This window comes from Colossoma macropomum, unplaced genomic scaffold (assembly GCF_904425465.1).
Source record: "Colossoma macropomum unplaced genomic scaffold, Colossoma_macropomum, whole genome shotgun sequence".
Taxonomy (NCBI): domain Eukaryota; kingdom Metazoa; phylum Chordata; class Actinopteri; order Characiformes; family Serrasalmidae; genus Colossoma; species Colossoma macropomum.
The window spans coordinates 2,120,103-2,138,224 of NW_023494804.1; the positions used below are offsets into that span (position 1 = coordinate 2,120,103).

Consider the following 18,122-nt stretch of genomic DNA (forward strand, 5'->3'; position numbering starts at 1 on the left):
TTTGTGGTGCAACTCGTTCTGATTTAGTAAGGCGCTGCTGACGGAACAAAACCTCGTATCTCCAAAATGGTAACTTTACAGGAGAAGGAAAAAACCTACTTTACTTTTAATGTAAGTCAATGGAACCGGAATTTTTTCCAAGTGATTTTGGGTAGGTTCGTCTGGCCCATTCTTCATGAAATTTGTACAAAATGTAAAGGACAACAGATATTTTCAAATTACGGCAAAAACTGAAAAATGACAAAAATGGAGATATGAGGTTTTCTTCCGACAGCAGCGAATGATGAACCTGAATTTAGTAAACACTTACATTACAACTAGCCTATGTTTGAGCTTACACAGAGCTGGGGTGACCGGACATGAGAGAGAAATTTGACATGTCAAATTTTTTAATATAGTCATCATTTTTACATACCATGGTTTACCATATTGTCATACTGCCCAAGCCTACTTGGAACCTCGACGAAGGTGATACCAAAATCGGCTTCTGTAATGGAAAACCAAAAAGCCAGAAGAGTCGAGTCGAGTTGGTACCATGTGGCGGTAAAGAAGCTAAAACCAAACAGAAGATGAAAATGATTTATGTTTTTATGTTTGTTCTCCATTTTTGTGTGATACTATTGGAAATAAGAGCAAAATGCTGGTAGGAAATAAAAGCTTCAAAGCTGGAGACCTCGATTATTCCAGGGCTTTGTTGGAGCTCAGTCACTACAGAGAACTTTCTGCTTTCATGTTTTCTAATAAAAGAAGAAGAATTTTGAAGAATTTTTTGAGAGCAGCCTAGAGACCCCCAACCACTAAAGCTTCATGTTTTCATCAAACTGGGGACGTTTAGACCCCACAAAGGCATAAAAACAAACTCCCACACACTGAGGCCTCAGCAGTTCTTTGACTGCAGGTCGTTTTTGTCGTTACTCAGCAGCTGGAAGTGACCTTTCGCTCTATTCTTCCCGTCTGAACCTTCAGCCTCTCACTTTTCCTCTCTTTCTTTCTCTGATGAAGCGGCTTCCTCTTCTCTTTCCTGTTGTTTTCCCTCCCTTTTCTCTCTCTCTCTCTGTGTTCTGGTTTCTGCTGATGCGGTCAAGCTGGTTTGAACTCCTCCTGATCCTGAAGCCTTGGTTCTGCGTGACTCTGCGGTTTTTGCTCAGATGTTTGTAGGTGTTTATGTGGATCACAGCTGGGGAGTAACTCAGGGTTCTGGTCTGCTGTTCTGTGTGAGGCTTAGCCTGATTTCTGCTTCGCCGTGTTGACCCACTGTACTGAAAACTAAAATTAGGATAATCCCGCTCAAAGTAAAACAACAAAACAATGTCCAGTTTGTTACCTACTTTGTTTCTACGTTCATTGGTCATTCTTTTAGGAATGGTCCACTATTCAGTTACAGACTGCAGTCCGTCTGTTGAAGAATTGTGGGAAAATCAAATTCTTAACCAAATCTAAATCTACAAAATACAATATTGATTGAGTTCTTGGTGTGGCGTGGTAGTGTGTGATATGGCATGGTAGTGTGTGTAGTGTGTGATATGGCATGGTAGTGTGTGTAGTGTGTGATATGGCGTGGTAGTGTGTGGTGTGGTTTGGTTGTTATTGGTGTGGTTTGGTTGTTATTGGTGTGGTTTGGTTGATATTGGTGTGGTTTGGTAGTGTTTGGTCTGGTTTGGTAGTGTGTGGTAGGGGTGGGAATCTTTAGGCACCTCACTATTTGATTCGATTACGATTCAGAGGCTGTGATGCGATTATAAAACGATTATCGATTCATCTTTTTTCTACACAGGATTTCTATTCTCTCTCTGTGTGAGGATTTGGTAGTTTTAAAGCAAAGTGTTTGTAATGATCCATAATGAATTTACTTCCAATATCTTTTATTAATAAAACAAACAGAAGTGATGAGGCTGAACTGGAAGGCTCTCATTCACTGCTCTTGTTTGGAGCACATGAGACACTGCTGCCACTCATCTGTGATAAAATGCACTGTTACACACAGCACGTTACGGCCGTCCTGCCCGTTATCTTTAGTGATTCTATCACTTCGGTTTTGGTCTCGTTGTAGAGAGTGGGGGGGGATCTCTGTGTCAGTAAAATATCTTTGAGACTGGACTTGTGCAACATAGTGCGAAAGCCCTGTTTCTCAATGACAGTCGTGCAGACTGTAGGTCACATATCAACACAGAGAGTCTCTCCTGGCTAGTATCTAACGAAAAGGCACAGAGAGATTTAAGACGAAGATTTGGAGACAAACGGACTTATTTGCATTTATAAGCAGCGCAGTTGGTTTCCTGATATATTAAATCTGCAGCGAGAGACAGTCAGACTCTAAAAAGGTGCGAAGATGAAGTCGCCTCTCTTTCAAATTTTCCCGTTCCACCTTAAATGGTGCCGCATTTACATTCGGCACCATCGTCAGTCAGAATTTAAGGTGGAACGGGAAAATTCGAACAAGAAGCTGGTGAATAAGAAGCGACTTCAGCCTCGTAAATCAGCCGAACATTGAGAGACATTTTACAATAAGCTGCTCTGCTTTTGAGGAAACGTTTCCTGGTGGAGATGGGAGGAAAGCGGCGATAGCTGAGCTAAATCTTAAAGCAGAGCAAAGTAAGTCCGCGTTGTATTGTTTAGTCTATACTAGGACATCAGCACAGACTGAGACATACTGGACATTAAATGTTGAGGCTCCCAAGGTGGTTTGATTTGTGTTGAAAGGTCAAAATGTCTCTTCTTATCATTTGTGTTGTGACTCCTGATCTAACCTGGCTTTAATGCAGAGGGAGCCGGTCGGATTTCTCACTCATCCAGTAGTGTTTTTGTTATGTGCCCCACAGACTGTCCGGGCGCTGCATTTACCCACTTCCAGTTCCGCCTTTTGCGTTCCGTCAACATTACGTTATAAATTAAATATTTAGAAAATCGATTTTTGACATTTATGAATCGATTCAGAATCGTCCACGTCCGCATCGCGATTCGTTTAAGAATTGATTTTTCTCCCCACCCCTAGTGTGTGGTGTGGTTTGGTTGTTATTGGTGCCAAACCAAACCATACCAATACCAAACCAAACCATACCAATAACAAACTGCAAATGCTTGTTAAGTGACAGGTTGGCTTGTGTCTACAATATTGGTTTAAATGCAGCTATTTTCTATGAACTGAAGTCCAGGTGTACTGTGGTGTCTGTCTGTCTGTCTGTCTGTCTGTCTTTCTGTCTGTCTGTCTGTCTGTCTGTCTGTCTGTCCGTCTGTCTGTCTGTCTGTCCAAGAAGACTGTAATATCATTTTTTCCAGGCTGAACACTGACTGTGCCAGAAATCAGCCAGTTGTGATGCCAGATTTGGGTGTTTGGTTGCTCATGATTGGTCTGATTCATCGACATGCAGATATTGTTCCTTGGTTCCTTGTGGTTGTGACTCTTTGAAGCTACCAGAGTTGTCCTGCGTATGTGGCGTCATCAGATGTGTGTGGAGCTGGAGTGGAATTATTTTTTTAAATACACAAACTGTACATGTGAAAAAAACTTGACTGATTTTTCAAGAAGTGCAGTTGTGATCGTTTAGGAGTTTGTAGTTTTTTATTTGTAGTCATTTATAGTAAGTTAATGATACTGAATGCTGTTCATTTCACACCAGGCCACCGAATAATTTGCTTATATTTCTGAGGAAATGTATGAAAATAGTGTTAATAGTTCTAAAGCAGCACTAAATACTGTTTGGACTGTGAAGTCTGTAAGAAACTGCCTGAATCGGCTTTTGGTAATTAGGTCTTGAAGAGTGATGTGGGGAGTTTATTACATGTGTGTCTGCAAACAGCCAGCAGGGGGTGCTCTCACTGGTTTCACAAATAAAATAAAACTGCAAAGTTGAAACGCCTCATCATAACAATATTTCAGTAAAACAAGGATGCAAATTTTCTTTTTTTTTGTTGAATGTAAATAAATTAACACGTCCCAATTATTGAACAATTACTGTTTATTTATTGAATTTGAGACATTGGGGGAAAAATAAAACATTAAATTTGGTCTATATTTTTTGGTTAATTTTTTTTCATTCATAAATATGTTGATATATTAATATTTCAATGTTAAACTTTGCAAATAAATAGATGCTGTGCACTAAAATGTGCAGTAAAATGAAAAAAGAAGTCTATTAATTTATTTATTTATGTTTAAAGTGTGTTTTCTGTGGAGGATGTGGTGATTTATTTTATTCTAAGTGTTGTAAGTATAATTTATACTCAGAAATCAGTTTCTGTAAATGAATCAGTAATTATTATTGTTTGTCCCATAATTGTGTGTGTGTGTAGAACCCAACCTGGAGGAGTTTGGACTTTGCGATGCTTCCGGACCTGCTGGACACGTCAGTGTCGAGTTTTGTCGTTCGGATCTGGGGCGGCCGAGGCGAACAGTACCAACTGCTCATCGAGTGGAAGGTCAACCTGGACGGATTACGATACACAGGACAGCAGGTGCCGACATCACACACACCAACGCCAACGAACGGCACTGTGCGAAAGTCAGAGACCCCCTCGTTTATCTAATTTCCACCCAGTGATTAAGTTTTTCACTTCTTCAGTAGACGTTTCTGAGGAGATCAGATATAAAGAAGGAAAGGAGAAAGTCAAAGATAAAAGCAGGAGTTTTCAAAAACTGATTACAGAGAAAATGTGGCTCCTAACAACCACCTGGAAGAGCTGGTAGACACCAAAACTGCCCCCTTGCTTCAGTTATACACGTTCTTTGTATATTTATTTATTAATTATATGGTTTGTCCATTTATTAAATACAATTAATATATATATCAGTAATTGTTTGTTCAGTTATTACTAATTATTAGCTGTGATAATTGTGGTGTTTTATCTCTATGCGTATTTATCTCTGCATACATCGCTGCTGTCGGAACGAAGGCTTGTGTCTTTGGAAAGGTACACTGTTAGAAGTAAAGGTTCTGTGCAGGAACATTTGTCGTTCATCAAGGTACAAACAGTGTAAATGTTCCCTCAAAGGTTCAACAGTGGTTCTAAGGTCTGATTGTGAACCTTAAATAAGTTTTTCCAGGTGAAAAGTTCGTATTTGTACCTTTTCATAACCGAATGTTTTAAACAGAACAGTAAAATAAAGTCCTGGAGACGAGACGGGGTGTGTGGAGTCAGTACAGCTTAGAACATATCATTTCAGTGGATTATGGTTCAGTTATGTTCCCTGACTAAAGGTACTGAGATGGAGCCTTGAGGGTTCCACCCCAGTGGCAAGAGGAGAACTGACCCAGAGACAGTTTAGTACCTTTATTTCTGAGTGTAAATGGGTGTAAATTTACAGGAGAGGAGAAAGCTTCCTTAACTTTTAATGGAAGTTCATGGAGATATAATTTATTCCGAGTCATTTTGGAGCATTTCTGTTGGTCTGTTCATCATGAAATTGTGAAGCCATATAAAAAAAAACAGCTGGTGATTTTAAATTGTCAAAGAATTAAAAAATAACAAAAATAGAGATACAAGGTTTTCCCCCCCCGACAGCGCCGAAATATTAAATCAAAGACTGAGGCATATCCGAAACCTAGAGGTTCCTCATTTTTTATTTTTATTACTCTCTCTCTCTCTCTCTCTCTCTCTCTCTCTCTCTCTCTCTCTCTCTCTCTCAGATCCGTTCCAGGAACCCGAATGAGATCATATTTGGACTCAATGACGGCTACTATGCAGCTGACTTTGATCAGAAGGTAAAATTTCGCCTGATGCAAAATGAAAACCCTAATTATGCGTCATAGTTTTGTAGAGGTTTCCTCAGATGATCCCTGGTTTATGTCTCAGACTTATGTCGCCGTTTGAGATGGAAGAGACGTTTTTAAGCTTTGTGTCTGGCTCTTGTTTTGTTATCAGGATAATTCAGAGAGAAAGAAGAACAGTTTGCTGCAGGTGGATCAGAGCTCAGTGAGGAACTCCTACAGCGTCTTCTCTCTGCTCAGGTACGCTCAGTTAACTTCAGCACGGCCGCGGACGGACAGACAGACGGACACAGGCAGATAGTCAAAGCCTACGTTCACATTACCAGGCTGAAGTGGCACAAATCTGATTTTCTGTCCTAATGTGACTCAGACCTGATGTTTTCAGAGCTGTGTGGACACAAATCTGATCTTTTCAAATCCGACCTGAGCCACTTTCGTATCTGGTCCTAGATCGGATACGTATCTGATTCGTGGCCATGTGACCTTAATGAGACGCTCAGATTTGAATTCATGTGTTTTTGTTCCACTGCGCCATCATTCAGCGTTACCATGGCAGCAGCGCCAAACAGAAGTTAAAGCCTGTAAACGGTGGAAAAGCAGCTCATCTCACCTTTTTCTCCTTCGTCTCGCTCTAATAATGAAGCTGAGAGCTGATCAGAGTTAATTATCAGCGAAGCTCGTTCTGCTCGTTAGTTTGTGCTGATGATGCATGCGATTCATTCATGTGACGTTACTGAGTAGGATGAGCTCATGTCGGTAGCGAAATAGACTGGACGGTGGATGGACAGACATACAGACAGGTGGACGGATGGATAGATAGAGCATGGATGGAGAGAGACAGATAGATGGTCAGACGGACAGACGGTATGGTGGATGGATGGACAGACAGGCGGACAGACAGATGGACACATTGACGGACACAGATGGACAGAGATAGATAGACATATCGAGACAGACAGACGGATGGTCAACAGATAGATGGACATATAGGCAGACAGACGGATGGATGGACAGACAGACAGACGGATGGACAGATGGATGGATATATGATCAGATGGATCATTTTGAGCATTTTGGTGAAATATGTGCTTTTAAAGGTGCAGTAGTGTGACCTCTAGTGGTGAGGTTGCAGATTGCAACCATCTGAACCACCCCAACCCCTCCACCACCCAAACTGCGTCCGCTTTCTATTTCAGTATGGACTTTTAAACTGGAACACGACTTTATTTATCTATTCATTTATATGAAAGAAAAATGCAGACCGATATTGATCAAGCCCGTTGTGCATGTTGATAGCAGGTGATATCAGATTTTGCACAGGAATTACATTTAAGCGTGGACTCGACCTGACCAGGCCTGACCGGCGCCTCTCACGCACTGACAGAGACGGATCATCACAGACACACAGAGCTTTCCTTCGTTAGTAAGAAGCTTGTGTTGATCGATGGGAGATGTGATGCTGGATAAACTGGTGTTTTACACGTTTGTAATTAAAGAAACTTGCAAATTTGACTGGGGAGCCCAAACTTTTGCACACGAATAGGTCTGTAAGTCACATTTTTATCGTTATCGTGATACGAGTTTCTGTGATAAAAACATCATCAGAGCGGTGATGACGGAGCTTACATGCAGAAGAGCTTCTCTGTGCTGAGACTAAACGCTGCTCCACCATGCAGAAAACGAGTGACTTAACCCTCAGGCTAAACAGCCAATCACAGCACAGGTCGAACACTCCTCCACCCTGAACTACACACCTGTAAAACAAACGTGAGGATGGATCTCACACTCAGTGTCATGTCTGGACTGTGTAAGGCAGTGACGGCTGCTGTCACAGCTTTATTGATGATGGCGTTTCATATCCGTACCGTTCAGCCCTCCACGCGACTGAGAACCAGTAAAACAGGAAGATGTAAGCAGATTTGAGCTGAGCTGAGCAGTGAGGTTTGGAGTGTAAGCGTCCTGCTGCAGCTCCAGTCGTCCACCAGAGGGCAGCGACGCTCTTTCTTTGAGTGTTTATGGAGCAGGACGAACACAGCAAGATTCAGATTCCACATTTTCCAGGTGCAGGTGAGCTGAGTTTGGGAACGACCCAGTGTTTATCATCTCTCTCTCTCTCTCTCTCTCTCTCTCTCTATTGCTCTCTCTCTCTATCTCTCTCTCTCTCTCTTCAAATCAAATAAAATTTTCTCTTCACTTTCTCTCTTTCTCTTTTCTTTCTCTCTCTCTCTCTTTCTCTCTCTGTCGCTCTCTCTCTTCAAATCAAATAAAATTTTCTCTTCACTTTCTCTCTTTCTCTTTTCTTTCTCTCTCTCTCTCTTTCTCTCTCTCTCGCTCTCTCGCTCTCTCTCAAATCAAATAAAATTTTCTCCTCATTTTCTTTCTCTTTTCTTTCTCTCTCTCTCTCTTTGTGTCTCTCTTTATCTCTCTTTTTTTCTCTCTTCTTTCTCTGTCTCCTTTTCTCTCTCTCTTCTATCTCTTTCTCTCCTGTCCGTCTTCATCCTCTCTTCTCTCTCTTTTGTCTCTTTCTCTGGGGTTCTCTCTCTTTTCTCTCCCTTTTTCTCTTCACTTTCTCTCTTTCTTTTTTCTTTCTCTCTCTCTCTCTCTCTCTCTCTCTCTCTGCGTTTTTAGTCTACAGTAACATTGTGTCTCTGGAGGGCTGTGATTGGGGAGTGTTATTGGGTGGGGGGCTGTTATTGGGGGTCTGTACAGTGTCTTGGCTGCAGTTAGAAGGCTGTGTGTGTTTTTGGCTGAGGCCCACGCATATGTCCCCCCTGTCTCCTCTGCCCTGCTGCCCCCCCTGCTGACCACACTCCTATAAAAGTGTAGAATGTCCTGCTGGCCAGTCTGGAGTTTCTTCTGCGTCCAGAATCTCCCGAGCGGGGCGTTTCGGTCCGGCCTGCTGTTCTGAGGTCAGATGAAGTTGGTCTCTGGTAACGGTGCCAGGCTCTTGCTCACAAATCAGAATCAGCTTAAAGGGAAAGTCCACTGGTTTTTCAGAATTTCTGCATAATCCAGTGTCTGAGATGTAATCAGACTTTCAGAGAGCTGAACTGCTGAAGGCTGAAAAGGGGGTTCATGAACGTGTGTTGGGTTTTGTGACATCACATTTCTGCATAATTAAACAGTTAAGATGTAAACAGAGTGGTTTGGTGTGAAACGCTCTGTTCTAGATAAACTGACCGAGTCAGAACTGTTCACAGTGGTGGTGATAGAGGAGAAAGGAGAGAGTGAGTGAGAGAACGAGAAGAGCGAGAAGGGGAAGGGAGAATGGAGGGTTAGAGAGAAAGACAAAGGAAGAGGGAATGGAGGGGTAGAGTGAGAGAGAGAGAAAGGGAGGAGAGACGATACAAGGGTAGCGAGAAAGACGAGAGTGATAGAGAGAGAGGGAAAAGAAAGAGAAGGGAGGATAGAGAGAATACATGGGTAGTGAGAAAGAAGGGGAGTGAGAATGGAGGGGGAGAGGGAAAGACAAGGAAAAGAGAACGAAAAGAGAGAATTGAAGGTGGAGAGAGAGAGAGAATGGAGGGGAGAGCGAAAAAAAACAGAAAAAGGGAAGGGGAGAGAGGGAAAGAGAAGAAAAGAGAAGGGGGAAGAGACAGAGAGAGAGACAGACAGAGAGAGAGAGAGAGAGAGACAGAGAGAGAGAGATGTGGAGCGTGAGGCCTGTTGAGCTGACCCTCAGATTGGAGCCGGCGTTCGGCGGTTGTCGTTATCGGCGCTGAGGAAACATTTGTTTTTGATCGGTGTTGCTGAGCTGTCGCTCTCGCTCGCCCCCTGACGAGGAGACGCGGCGGAGAGAGAGAGTCGGCCGATAAACCCGATCGTTAATCAGACAGGACCGTTTCCTCTTTACGTGCGATATTTACGCCACTCTGTCACTGAAGCATCAGGAATACGAGCCGATCGCCGAGAGCCAGTGACCTCACTCCACCACCGCCTGCCAAACTCTGCAGGATGAGGGGTGTTTGGGGGGGGTTTATCAGTTTTCTGGTTTGTGTGCTGGTGGCTGCGGTTGCTGTGTGTGTGTGTGTGTGTGTGTGTGTGTGTGTTAGAGATAAGAGGAAATCTGACCTGTTTAATATGATTATTAAAAAAATAAACATTTTATTTACTATCCAGAACCACCAGTGAACCTACACGAGTCGTCTGAGTTTATATGGAATGTTGATGATGGAAAATAGTGGAAAATCTGAAATAATAAGTTTTCTTTGGGGACTATTTTGCCTCACAGCGCCCTGCATATTATGTATCCCTCCACCATGGATGAATTTTAAGGCCAAAATCTTCTCTAAACTATCATGAAACAGTGTCTCAGTCATCAGGCAGTGAATTCATAACCATTTCATGTAGTAACTTTCTGTGAGGGAGCTTTTAGAGGCATTACAAGGGCAACTCCACCAACATTTTAAAATTCTCTGCATAATAAAATGGTAAAGATGTAAATAAAGACATTTTGTTCACAGTGGTGGTGATAGGAACCAGACGCCCACCTCTAAACACATTGTGAACCATTTCACCATGCAGAGAACCCTTTAATTATGCAAATGGTTCTTTGAGTGTTCGTGGTTCTATATAGAACTGTGGTCACCCTTGGGGAACCGTCTTTTCTAACAGTGTACGTAAAGTATGTTATTCTGTATTTTACCGTAATTCAGTTTGTTTTGAAAGCGTGCCGGTTCCTGTCCTGCTGTTTGATTGGCGGCTCTGAGAGTGAGCGCTGCTGGGTAAAGTCCTTCCTGCCGTTCACACCTTTCAGCAGGTGGGTTCGGTGGACTCGACCCGCGGCAGGCGGTCACTCTGGACCGGATTAACAGCTTATTCTTGAACAGACTCAGTCTCGCGCTCCCCTCTGGTTTCCAAATAATGTGTTCAGGCCTCAGAAACCCTTCAGTGTGACCTGAAAACTGACCGCGGCCTCCGTTCCTCACCACATGACTCGAAAGGAGGGTAACAGTGCCGCCCTGCAGGAGAGACCAAGACACTACCACACTCATCACCCCTACTGTCTGAAACACCAAATAGTAAATTAGGCCTGATGATCATCAAATTAGGCGCGTAATTTTCTAATGTTTTTGAATTTTTAAAATTTTAAATAGTCCCGAAAGTGTAAAATAGATTTGCCTGTTAGTAAATTAGCTGCTTGCTGGCTTTGTATGATTTAATGTTTTTACATTTTTGAAATTTCAAATTATCCTAAAAATGTAAAACAAAATGATGATTTAATGTTTTTGAATTTATATGTTTTTAAATAATCACGAAAGTATTAAATAGATATTAAATTTGTCTCTTTGACCATCATTAGCAGCTTGCTAACATTCCAAATTATGATTTTAAATATTTGACATTTTTAATAATCATGGAAGTCTAAAAAATGTATTAGTAAATTAGGCTTTTTGATAATCAAATTAACTTCTTGCTGACTGTGTTATTGTGTCTATGAATTTCCAAATTTTTAATAGTTGTGAAATTCTAGAACACCAGATAGTAAATTAGGCTTGCTAATTATTGTTAGCTACTCGTTAAAGTTATAATTTTTTTTAATTTTTGAAATTTTCAAAAGTCCTAAAAGTGTACAGTGCAAAAAACAAGTAAATTTAGCTTTTGGTAAATTAGCTGCTTGTTAGCGTCTATCATATAATAATCATATAAATCTAAATAATCATATGAATCTAAAATATTAAATAGTAAATTAGTCTTTTTGATCATTGTTACTTTGCTTACGCTGTAAGTAATTGTTAATATCTGGATCTTTAAATACTCCTGAAAATGTAAAGAATTAAATAGTAAATTAGCTCTTTTTTAATCAGATTAGTTGCTCACTCACATGATTAATTGCCGAAGTTTAAGAAATCAGTTAATAAATCTTTTTTAAAACAATACATTTGGCTGCTTAATGAGTTTCTGTGTGTTTTGATCAATAAAGGCATTGTTGTGTGATCTAAAAGCGAATAATATTGGTTTAAATATTGGAGGCCGGTCTTTGATCATGTTATTGATTCTCTAGTGTGTGTTTTTAATATGTTTACAGTCAGATCTCGTATGAAACGTATCAGTGAACTCAGTTCAGAGAGGGAGCATTTTGTCCGTGCGCTGCGGCTCTGATGGTCCTGCTGGTCTGATGTTTATCTCGGCGTCTCTGCTGAAGGTATTTATGTGAGGGTTGGAGGGTCTGGGTGGATTCTGGTCTAATGGATTTGGGTTTAGGTTTTAGCGGCTCTATCGCTCTTTGATCTGCTCCTGACAGCAGCTGTGTTTCTGCTTTTAAAGAGCAGGTACCACTTCATCTCTCCTGCAGCCGCGCCCTTTGATCTTCTCATGGACCAGCAGACCTCTCATCTGTCTTTCTTCTCTCCTTTCTCTTAGTTCTCTCTCTCTCTCTCTCTCTCTCTCTCTCTCTCTCTCTCTCTCGTATTATATGAACATTAGTGAAGCATGTGTGTTTAGTGCCCCCCCCAGTAGGAAAGACGGCCCCACTGTTATTTGGAATATGAAAACTCTGAGCTGTATTTGGCTGAACTGCATCTGATTATATAAACAAACTCATGTAATCCATCAGATTGTTGGTGTTTGGTTTGTGCCGGTGCTGCATCAATTCAGCGAATCATCTCTGTTTAACTTTACCTTTAACACAGCTGAGTGACCCCAGTGTGCTGATTATCTCACTGTCTGCTCCTAGCATGCTGACTGTCTCCCGTCCACAACATTGTCTCACTCTCTGACCCCAGCTTGCTAACTGTCCCACTCTCTGACCCTGACGTGCTAACTGTCTCACTCTCTGACCCTGACGTGCTAACTGTCTCACTCTCTGACCCCAACGTGCTGTCTCACTCTCTGACCCCAATGTGCTAACTGTCCCACTCTCTGACCCCAACGTGCTGTCTTACTCTCTGACCCCAGCGTGCTGTCTCACTCTCTGACCCCAATGTGCTAACTGTCCCACTCTCTGACCCCAACGTGCTGTCTCACTCTCTGACCCCAACGTGCTGTCTTACTCTCTGACCCCAGCGTGCTAGCTGTCTCACTCTCTGACCCCAGCGTGCTAGCTGTCTCACTCTCTGACCCCAGCATGCTAACTGTCTCACTCTCTGACCCCAACATGCTAACTGTCCCACTCTCTGACCCCAACGTGCTGTCTCACTCTCTGACCCCAACGTGCTGTCTCACTCTCTGACCCGAACGTGCTGTCTCACTCTCTGACCCCAGCGTGCTAGCTGTCTCACTCTCTGACCCCAGCATGCTAACTGTCTCACTCTCTGACCCCAACGTGCTAACTGTCCCACTCTCTGACCCCAACGTGCTAACTATCTCACTCTCCGACCCCAGCATGCCAACTATCTCACTCTCCAACCCCAACATGCTGTCTCCTGTCTGCAACATTGTTTCACTGCTCGCCCCAGCAAGCTAACTATCTCACTCGCTGACCTCAGCATGCTGTCGCGCTCTCTGACCCCAATGTGCTAACTGTCCCACTCTCCAACCCCAACGTGCTAACCGTCCCACTCTCTGACCCCAACGTGCTAACCGTCCCACTCTCTGACCCCAACGTGCTAACCGTCCCACTCTCTGACCCCAACGTGCTAACCGTCCCACTCTCTGACCCCAACGTGCTAACTGTCCCACTCTCTGACCCCTGCGTGCTAACTGTCTCACTCTCTGACCCCAGCGTGCTAACTGTCTCACTCTCTGACCTCAACATGCTAACTGTCCCAATCTCTGACCCCAGCATGCCAACTATCTCACTCTCCAACCCCAACATGCTAACTGTCTCCTGTCTGCAACATTGTTTCACTGCTCGACCCCAGCAAGCTAACTATCTCACTCGCTGACCTCAGCATGCTAACTGTCGCACTCTCTGACTTCAGCATGCTAACTGTCTCACTCTCTGACCTCAGCATGCTAACTATCTCACTCTATTGACCTCAGCATGCTGCCTCCCTCTCCCGTCGCAGCATACTTTCTAACTCTCTGACTCCAGCATGCTAACTATCTCACTCTCTGACCCAAACATACTGTCTCACTATTCTACCCCAACATGCTAGTAATCACGCTGTTTGACTTACTAACTACCTCGCTGTCTGACTCCCACATACAAACTGAGTGCTGGGGTCAGAGAGTGAGGCAATTAGTATGTTGGGGTCAGAGAGTGAGGCAGTTAGTATGTTGGGGTCAGAGAGTGAGGCAGTTAGTATGTTGGGGTCAGAGAGTGAGGCAGTTAGTTTGTTGGGGTCAGAGAGTGAGATGAGAGTCAGTTGAGAATTAGCATTTAAGATCATATGGTAGGATAATTAACATTAATCTCTCTCTCTCTCTCTCTCTCTCTCTCTCTCTCTCTCTCTCTCTCTCTCTTAGCATTACATTCTAACTTGCCAACTGTCTCACTTTCTGACCCCAACATCAGATAGTTAGATTGTTGTGATTGGACAGTGAGATACAGAGATGCGAGGATTAGACAGTGACATAATTAGCATGGCAGATACTTTTCTATGGAAAGTCAAAACAGGAATAGTAGTATGTTTTGTTGATGAAGCTCCTCCACAAACCTTAAACGCAGATTAGCTGATCGTTGTTCTGAAGAGCTCATGTTCTGCAGCCAAGTGTTTTTAGGTTCTAGGTCACAGTGGAGCAGTACTGGATGTTTTTTCCTGACAAAAACATGCAAACATGAGCAATAATTACATAAAACTGTGGAGAAGCGAAACATCTCTTGATTCTGACGGTCAGATGGAGCTGATGTCCATCAGCAGGCAGAGTGTGGAGGAAGGAATGCAGGGGGCATGAAAGGTTTCCAGGCGGGAATAACAGTCTTATCAGTCGTGAGACGGAGAGAAGGCTGGAGCTGGACGAGGCTGAGATGCAGTGGAGTGACTGTGTTGACATTCCCCCCTGTGAGCTGTAGGTAGGGGTCCACTGTAGACCTGTGTGTTGGTTCTTTTTCATTTTTTTCCACTTCTGTGGTTTTGTTTAGTGTTGCACCGATACCGATACCAGCACTTAAACACAGTATCGGTATCAGCGATGGGGAGACCGATACCTATGACTGACACTGCCAAGCAGTGTCTGACTTGGACATGCGCTGGCCTGTGCATGCAGCGGTAAAAATGTGCATGGCAGAATCTGTAACGGCAGCATTTTATGGGAAAAACATGTGAACCGCTTACCTGATCAGCAGAGCTGCTTCGTTCAGTAATCGCTCATCTGCCACACGTCTATAACCTAAGAATAGCTCAACCAGTTTGCATTGAAGTCCCTGTAATTACTGAACAATAAGACTTGGTGTGTAATAAGCCTGAGATTTTAAGGGGTTAATGTTAGTGCAGATTGTTATTGAGGGAGCGGAAAGAACCTCCAGGCTCTCAGCGTAATGATAGCCTTTAGCCTTGATTTAGCCTTTGGCATGGCAGCCCACGAGCCAGGCATGTGCGTCCACTAGCCCCGCCTGCGCTGCACCTCCTCTGGTCAGCTGTATCACTCAGTAGGGGGGTCTCGCGGCCCTTCGCTTCAACCAAGCTGAAAAAAGCTGAAAGTCGCTGATACTGACAGCGTGAACGCCGTGAGTGAGCGAGACGCACCTATCAGACAAACGACTCTGAGAAATTCGGAACGTGAAACAACATTCAGCTCCGTTTTCGGGCCAGAGAAGCTGCTGAGTGCTGATGTGTAAACACCACAGGTTTATCTGAACACTGTTCAGCTCTGTTTTTAACTGTTTTCACACAGTAAAGATATTTTACATTTACTTAATTGTTACTATTGCTAATTATATAATAGTAAATTCTACATATATAGTCCATAAACAAAAACAGTTTTAAGGGTCTAGTGTGTGATATCTATGTATACACCGATCAGGCATAACATTATGACACTGCTGTGTCTGATCCACACAGACCAGCGCAACACACACTAACACACCACCACCACGTCAGTGTTACTGCAGTGCTGAGTGATCCACCACCCAAATAGTACCTGCTCTGTGAGGGTCCATGGGGGTCCTGACCACTGAAGAACAGGGTAAAAGGGGGCTAACAAAGTATGCAGAGAAACAGATGGACTACAGTCTGTAACTGTAGAACTACAAAGTGCACCTATATAGTAAGTGGAGCTGATAAAATGGACAATGAGCGTAGAAACAAGTCATAATGTTATGCCAGATCGGTGTATGTGTGTGTGTATATGTGTATATATATACATATATACACACAACCCAACAAGTAAGTGCCATCTAGTCCAGCTGAGTATGATTTATTTGTGCCACAGAAAGTAGCTTTTACCAAAAGTAAATATATTAAGAATGTAATTGTATAAATATCAGGACCTATAGGTCACTGTCTGAGTTTATATGTAAAGATTTTCTCCAGTCCGATTGAATTCATTCTGATAATAGATTAAGACATCAGTCTGATGGAAAACCTACGTTTACATGCTCACTACAAGTAATCAGATCCAAAATGACGCACATGCGTAGAGAACCGCTTAGTGTAGTCGTTACCATGACAACCAGCATCACGTGAGTCCAGTCAGAGTGAGACGAGCAGCAGTGAGCAGCGCTTGTGTTTTTAATCACTTTAAAATGATGTCAGACTCAGGAAAACGTCCTTCACATGTCCTTATTAAAGAAGGCCGAGAGGAAGACGTCGTGTTCTGAGACACATAAGCTGGACGTCCGTCCCACCGCCGTCTTTTAAAGACCAGAGCATAAACTTCGTCTCCTCTGCAGACCAGTTTCTGCTCCGCCATGTTGAACGGTATAAACTTTCACTATGACGCGACGAACATGATCAGAACGGACTTAAACTTTCCGATAGGGAATGTAATCGGATACAGGTGTTTACACAGATATTATTCTTCTATTTAACAGATTATTTACAGGATTACCCACCTCGATCAGTCAGATAGAAACTGTATTCTGAATGGCCTCAATCAGACTAGACTATTCTGACTGAGGTGTTTTCATGGACATATTCTATTCCAATTGAGCTATTAGTTGGATTATTAACGGATTATTAGGCTGTAAATGTGGCTAGTTAGGTTAGACAGAGTTAGTATCGGTGTCAGCATATATTTAAGGATCAAGTATCGTTATTGGGAGGGAAAAGTGGTGTCGGTGCGTCTCAAGTTTTATCCCCCCATATTTTCGGTCCTGGGGTCGCTTATTGTGTTTTCTTCCCTTTTAATGGGAGTGTTTTTGGAGGGAGGTGAAGGTATGTGCTGTAAATCGTGTAGGACGCGGCATCTCAGCCTCTTCTGCTGCGTGTGTTTGCTTAAACAGAGATTTATGCCAGGCTGGTGTGATTATTAACCCGCAGGGGAAATCCAAACTGTCACCAGTGCATTCAGCGCAGTAGCAGCGGAGCCTGAGCGCAGGATTAAAGCTGAATATTTGTTTGAATGTTTGAGTTTGAATATTTTTGTGAAGTATTTGGTATTAACGGGACATGAATGTTCCTGCTGGTGAATTATGTGCAGTATAAAAACACGTTAATCTGAGCTGAACAGGCTTGGACTGGAATCTGTGTGTGTGAGCTTGTTTTTGTATGTTTTCAGAGCAGAAATGTCTTCACTTTGTAATAAAACTGGACAAAGACAGGACTGACCTACAGAAGTAATTGCATAATACATATTGCTCAGATTGTTATTATTACATATAGATCAGAAATCTTTCAAATCCATGGTGTTATATCAACAGGTCAGTTTGAAATACTTATATACACACACACACTGACCAGCCATAACACTCACTGTCCATTCTGTCAGCTCCACTGACCATATAGTTTCACTTCGTAGTTCTACAATTACAGACTATAGTCCATCTGTTTCTCTGCATACTTGGTTAGCCCCCTTTCACCCTGTTCATCACTGGTCAGGACCCCCATGGATAGGTCATTCTCAGCACTGACGTGGTGGTGGTGTGTTAGTGTGTGTTGCGCTGGTCTGAGTGGATCAGGCACAGCAGTGCTGGTGGAGTTTTTAAACACCGTGTCCACTCACTGTCCACTCTATTAGACACTCCTACCTTGGCAGTCCACCTTGTAGATGTAAAGTCAGAGACGATAGCTCATCTGCTGCTGCGCAGTTTGTGTTGGTCATCCTCTAGTCCTTCATCAGTGGTCACAGGACGCTGCCCACAGGACGCTGTTGGCTGGATATTTTTGGTTGGTGGACTATTCTCAGTCCAGCAGTGACACTGAGGTGTTTAAAAACTCCAGCAGCACTGCTGTGTCTGATCCACTCAGACCAGCGCAACACACTAACACACCACCACCACGTCAGTGTTACTGCAGTGCTGAGAATGATCCACCACCCAAATAGTACCTGCTCTGTGAGGGTCCATGGGGGTCCTGACCACTGAAGAACAGGGTAACAAAGTATGCAGAGAAACAGATGGACTACAGTCTGTAACTGTAGAACTACAGAGTGAAA

At 43.1% G+C, this 18,122-nt stretch overlaps 1 protein-coding gene across 1 annotated transcript in view; it reads left to right on the forward strand.

Annotated features, from left to right (window-relative positions):
• uvrag (UV radiation resistance associated gene) overlaps positions 1 to 18,122 on the forward strand; it is a 180,796-nt gene that overhangs the window by 15,826 nt on the left and 146,848 nt on the right. Inside the window, exons 4-6 of the mRNA XM_036594725.1 lie at positions 4,291 to 4,452; positions 5,625 to 5,699; positions 5,860 to 5,945. Of these exons, the coding sequence (XP_036450618.1) occupies positions 4,291 to 4,452; positions 5,625 to 5,699; positions 5,860 to 5,945 (323 nt within the window). The remainder of the gene's footprint in view (positions 1 to 4,290; positions 4,453 to 5,624; positions 5,700 to 5,859; positions 5,946 to 18,122) is intronic.